The sequence below is a fragment of the Brachypodium distachyon genome, chromosome 3 (assembly GCF_000005505.3).
Source record: "Brachypodium distachyon strain Bd21 chromosome 3, Brachypodium_distachyon_v3.0, whole genome shotgun sequence".
Taxonomy (NCBI): domain Eukaryota; kingdom Viridiplantae; phylum Streptophyta; class Magnoliopsida; order Poales; family Poaceae; genus Brachypodium; species Brachypodium distachyon.
The window spans coordinates 29052089-29058527 of record NC_016133.3 but is presented as its reverse complement, the minus strand read 5'-3'; the positions used below and the strand labels follow the sequence as shown (position 1 = coordinate 29058527).

General features: G+C 47.6%; 1 protein-coding gene across 1 annotated transcript; it reads left to right on the top strand.

The window, feature by feature from the left end:
• Positions 1–410: 410 nt before the first annotated feature.
• LOC104583665 lies at positions 411–1417 on the top strand. The gene is made up of 2 exons (XM_010236491.3): positions 411–1020; positions 1125–1417. The coding sequence occupies exons 1-2, from the start codon at positions 411–413 to the stop codon at positions 1139–1141; spliced, it is 627 nt and encodes a 208-aa protein (XP_010234793.2). The 3' UTR covers positions 1142–1417.
• Positions 1418–6439: the final 5022 nt, after the last annotated feature.

Here is a 6439-nt window from a genome sequence, read left to right as displayed (position 1 = left end):
CTAGTCGTTTTGCTTATTTAGGATCCTGAATCACTTAGTAACCATCGGAGAGATGTTGGTTCTAGTGGGAGCATAAGTATTAAAGCGTTTAATATTCCTGCTCTTTTATGAATACATGTCTTAAGTGTTTTGCATATTTTCTGTTGTAGATCAATGGCACCTAGCAACCTTCCTCATTTGTCCACTTTTGCGTTGAGGTCGATCCTAGAGAAAGATAAACTTAATGGAACTAATTTCACCAACTGGTATCGTAATCTGAGGAGATAGTCCTCAAGCAAGAAAAGAAGGACCATGTTCTAGACACTCCACTCCCAGATGAGCCTGATGAAGATGCGACAGTCGCTGTCATGAATGCCCACCGTAAGGCTAGAGATGAGTCTACGGAAATTAGCTGTCTTATGCTTTCACACATGGAACCGGACTTGCAGCAGCAGTTCGAGAATGTTGAGGCCTACGATATGATCGAAAGCCTCAAAAGTATGTTCCAGGCTCAGGCAAAGACCGAGAGGTATCAAGTCTCTCAAGCTTTGCTTGGCTGTAAGCTCAAAGACGGCGATCCACTGAGTCCGCACGTGATCAAGATGACTGGTTACGTGCAGTCTTTGGATAGGCTGGGTTTTCCCATAAGCGATGAGTTCGCTACAGATATAGTTCTGAACTCTCTTCCTAGTGCATATGCTCCGTTCATCTCGAACTATCACATGCATGGTATGGATAAGAAGCTCACTGAACTACATGGGATGCTCAAGACAGCAGAGGCTGACCTCAAGAAAGGCACCAGTCAAGTGTTGATGGTGCAGAATAAGGCTAAGTTCAAGAAGGGTTCTTGGACTAAGAAGAAGAAGGCTAAGTCAGGAGGCAAAACTCAGGACTCTGTCCCGAGCGCTGCCTCAGGGACTAAGCCATCTCCTGCAGCTGGATCCACTTGCTTCTATTGCAAGACGGATGGGCACTGGAAGAGGAACTGCAGCAAGTTTTTGGCTGACAAAGCCAAGAGTGGAAGTGGGACTTCTAACTCAGGTACGCTTGTTTGTAATGTTATAGACATTTATCTTGCTGATGCACCTAACAGTTCATGGGTATATGATACCGGATCAGTAATTCACATCTGCAACTCGTTGCAGGGGCTGGTAAGAACTAGGAGCGTGGCAAGAGGCGAGGTTGATATTCGAGTCGGCAACAAAGCGAGAGTCGCTGCGTTGGAAGTCGGCACGATGCAACTTCATTTACCTTCAGGATTCTTAATGGAGCTGAATAATTGTTATTATGTTCCAGTGCTTAGTCGAAACATTATTTCTGCCTCATGTTTAATGAGACAAGGTTATGAGTCGAATATTAAGAATAATGGTTGTTCTTTATATTTGAAAGATATGTTTCACGGCTTTGCACCCGTCCTGGACGGGTTATTTATTTTGAATCTTGGTAGTGAATCAGTCTATAACATAAATGTGAAAAGGTTAAAACCAAATGATCTGAATATGACTTACTTTTGGCACTGTCGGCTTGGTCATATAAGTTGGAAGCGCATGAAGAAGCTCCATGATGATGGACTTTTAACTTCGTTCGACTTGGAGTCGTTCGAGACATGCGAGTCATGCCTACTCGGCAAAATGACCAAGACGCCTTTTGCAAGGAGTTGTGAAAGGGCGTCTGACTTGTTGGATCTAATACATAGTGATGTATGTGACCCAATGAGCACGACAGCCAGAGGTGGTTATGAGTACTTCATTACCTTCACTGATGATTTGAGTAGATATGGATATGTCTATTTAATGAAACACAAGTCGGAAGCCTTTGAGAAATTCAAGGAATTCCAGAGTGAGGTACAAAATCAACTCGGCAAGAAAATAAAGTTTCTACGGTCGGACCGTGGAGGCGAGTACATGAGCCATGAGTTTGATGACCATCTAAAGAGTTGTGGAATAGTTCCTCAGCTTACTCCACCGGGTACGCCGCAGAGGAACGGTGTATCAGAACGGCGGAATCGGACCTTGTTGGACATGGTACGATCAATGATGAGTCGAACAGATCTACCTTTGTCATTTTGGGGATATTGTCTAGAAACTGCAGCGTTCACACTAAACAAAGTACCATCGAAATCGGTAGAGAAGACACCGCATGAGATGTGTTCTGGCAAAAGGCCGAGTTTGTCTTTTCTTAAGATTTGGGGCTGTGAAGCATTCGTCAAGCGACTTCAGTCGGACAAGCTCACGGCCAAGTCGGATAAGTGTATTTTCGTGGGGTATCCAAGGGAAACCTTAGGGTACTACTTCTACAACCGAGAAGAGGGCAAAGTGTTTGTCGCTCGGAACGGTGTCTTCCTTGAGAAAGAGTTTCTCAGTCGGGGAGTCAGTGGGAGCACAGTGCAACTCGAAGAAATTCGGGAGGAACCTGCTAGAGGCGAGTCAGCTACAGTCTTAGAGGCTGAGCCGGTCGTGGTATCTATGCCGGTAAAAGCACCAGAACCACGGAGATCTGCTAGATTGCAAAGTGCTCGTGAAGTATTACTGTTAGACAGTGATGAGCCGACAACTTATTCGGAAGCGATGGTGGGATCTGATTCTGAGTCATGGCTTGGAGCCATGAGATCTGAGTTAAAGTCCATGGATGAAAATCAAGTTTGGACCTTGGTTGATCTGCCAGATGGTGCAAGACCCGTCGAGAGCAAATGGGTCTTTAAGAAGAAAACTGACATGGATGGAAATGTTTCTGTCTATAAAGCACGGCTTGTCGCGAAGGGGTTCCGACAGGTTCAAGGAGTTGACTACGACGAGACCTTCTCGCCCGTAGCGATGCTTAAGTCGGTTCGGATCATGTTAGCTATAGCAGCCTATTTCGACTATGAGATATGGCAGATGGATGTCAAGACGGCTTTCCTCAATGGAAATTTAACTGAGGACGTGTATATGATACAGCCCGAAGGTTTTGTCGATCCGGCTAACGCTGACAAGGTATGCAAACTTCAGAAATCCATTTATGGACTGAAGCAAGCATCTCGGAGTTGGAACATTCGCTTTGATGAGGTAGTCAAATCTTTTGGCTTCATCAAGAGCGATCATGATTCTTGTTTGTACAAGAAGTTTAGTGGGAGCAAAGTAAATTTTCTAATCTTATATGTGGACGACATATTATTGATGGGAAATGATGTCTTGATGTTGCAAGAAACCAAAGAATCATTGGAAAGGAGTTTCGCAATGAAAGATTTGGGTGAGGCAACTTACATACTGGGAATCAGGATCTATAGAGATAGATCTAGGCGGCTCATTGGATTGAGTCAAAGTACATATTTGGACAAAGTGTTGAAGAAATTCAACATGGAATCGTCTAAGAAGGGATTCTTACCGATGTCCCATGGTGTAAAGCTTAGCAAGACTCAGTGTCCTTCGACAACTGATGAGCGAAATCGGATGAGTGCGATCCCGTATGCTTCGGCAGTCGGATCCATCATGTATGCCATGATTTGTACTAGGCCTGATGTTTCCTATGCTCTAAGTGCAACAAGCAGATACCAGGCTGACCCTGGCGAAAGCCACTGGGTAGCAGTTAAAAACATCCTTAAGTACTTGAGAAGGACTAAGGACATGTTCCTAGTTTATGGAGGTGAGGATGAACTCAGTGTAAAGGGTTACACGGATGCGAGTTATCTCACCGACTCAGATGATTCTCGTTCGCAATCTGGATATGTGTTCGTGATGAACGGAGGGGCTGTGAGCTGGAAGAGTTCCAAGCAAGATACTGTGTCTGCGTCTACAACAGAGGCTGAGTATATTGCTGCCTCGGAGGCAGCAAAGGAAGCCGTTTGGATCAGGAATCTCCTGATTGATCTTGGTGTGGTTCAGGGCGCATCCAATTCATTGGACGTATATTGTGACAACAATGGTGCTATCGCACAAGCCAAGGAACCTAGAGAACACCAGAAGAACAAACATATACTCATGCGTTACCACCTCATTCGCCAGTTCGTCGAACAAGGTGATATCAAGTTATGCAAGGTACACACGGATGCAAACATTGCAGATCCGTTGACAAAGGCGCTACCACAACCTAAGCATGAGGCGCACGTGAGAGGTATGGGCATTAGATGTCTAGACATATGATGTCAAGATGATTGACTCTAGTGCAAGTGGGAGACTGTTGGGAATATGCCCTAGAGGCAATCATGTATGATGTAATTCCCAATGTATTCATAAATATTATTGAGTTGTCCTTGTTTGAACATCTGATATGTATCATTGAATATGTGATTTGATTGTGGAACTATGTATTCATGTCGTTCATACTAAATTGTCCTTAGTCATTGAGGTTGTGCTGGACACATAACCTAGACTAATGTGAAAGTTGGCTGATGACTCGGTTCCATTTGTCATGGGCATGGTGATGTCATTCCAGCTTACACGGACTCGGCTAAAGAGTTTAGCGAGTCAGACTGACCCATATTGAGATGCAACGAGTAGGTCGTCATTTGCATGTCTCAATCAATGTAATCCTTAGACCTGAGGTTATCGCACAATCCGAGTTGTGGATCACCAACTTAGGTTCTGTCAAACGTTGTTCCGTAACAGGGCAGTTATAAAGGCAGAGTTCGGGTTGACTGAGAATCAAGCTGTGTGATGTGGATAACCAAGATGGGATTTTGCCCCTCCGACTGGAGAGATATTCTCTGGGCCCTCTCGAGTGATATGATTCGGGAAGCATGGCCATGCGCGACTTGGTTAATTGTTAACCGGGTCGATCGACTAAGAGTTAGTCGGATGAATCTATATCACAGATCGAGAAGAGAGTTGAACTATTAAAGGGATGACGATTAATCGCTTATAGTTCGACAAGGTATATCGTGAGGCAAAAAGGGACTAAGACGTATGTCACATTGGAAGGTACGTCGTCATGACTCGATGGTACTTGGGAGTCGGCACGTTCTGCTAGGAGCCGCTACCGATTGATCGATTGTGAGTCGGACTCCAATCGTGTCCAAGTCGCCATGAGCCTGTGGGGTCACACACTTAAGAGCGGGAGCAAGTATTTGGTCGGGTTGGACCCGAACTGGAATTGGGCTGACAATGCGAGTTGGACTCGCAGGGTGGATGGGCCACAAGGCTTGGAGCCCACTTCCACTCGATATATAAGCAGGGGCGTGGGATGCCTAAAGGGCACGGTTTTTTCCACTCTCATGCGTTGAGAACCCTAGCCCGATTCAGTTCAACCGTCGCACCGGATCTAGCAGTCCGCCGCCGGAGCTCCTCCTCGCACGTGTGGATACCGGCAGAGGTGCTGTACGTTCAGCACTTCGACGATCGCGGGATTGGATCGGCTGGATCGGATCGAGGGACTGCACTGCATCAAGGCGCCGCATCAATAATCCGCAACTGCGCGTCTAGTGGTAATCCTCGTGGCCTTCTACCTCGGCTAGATCTTGGGAGTTCGCGTAGGAAAAGTTTTTGTTTATCTCTACGCGCCCCTTCAAGACAGACCATCAACGCTTAGCCGAATCCAGCTAAGAAGGATGCCGAGATTTCCTCAGGTTCTCTTAGCCGAGATCAATTTGATCCGGGACTCCGGGTTGTCATACTTATCCTGCTCGCAGCCGAAATTCTTTCCTCTTCACGACCGACAATTTGAGGCTCACTTCTGCCGACATAATCGCCAGCAATGGGAGGATAAGGCTTGAGTTACTGCCATCGTGCTTTCTGAGGCGAGCGTGCCGTCGCATCAGGCAATAAAGCCAAGAGAGCCCTTAAAGATTGGGCTTCGGTTTCCACGCGCACACACATTCTCCGGATCTTGCGGGATTCTCGATTGCACACCGCGCTGCAACCGAGCATGCGCCTTGATGGACATAACTGCCCAAATCGCAGACAATTTTCCCGTTAGCCACTAAGGGATTGCACGGGAAACGCGCACCCCATTACTGTGGCTCGGGGTATAAAAGGAGGAGGAGGCATGGGCGGAAAACCCTTCGCACTCCTCGCTCTCTTCGCCCTTTCGTTCTTCTCTGCTCCTCGCGTACTTCGCCGTCTACCTGCTCCGAACAACTCCGCCACCGCGGTTTCTTGCTTCTGAGCTCGCAGCCGCCGCTGCTTCGCCCGCAACCACTTAGGCCTCCGCCGCACTCGCTTGCCTGCCCGAGCCTCGCGCAAGCACCATTTTCACCGAAACCCCCAAACCCTAGATCTACTTTCCTTTCATGGCGTCTTCTTCTCCCGCTCCGGCCGTTGACCCTGCTGCTCAGGTGAAGGAGAGGACCAGCTCCAAGCGTGCCGCCTGGGAAGGCTCCGATGTGACCTCGGGGGACATCGAGTGGCTCCGCCGCTCCCGATGAGTCCCGGAGGAGGTCCTGTGCCAGGTTCCCGGCAAGGAAATCGTTCCGACTCCAGAAGACAGTGAGTGCGTCGTCTTCCTCTCTCATTTTGAGGGCGGCTTCGCTCTTCCGGCCAGCAATTTC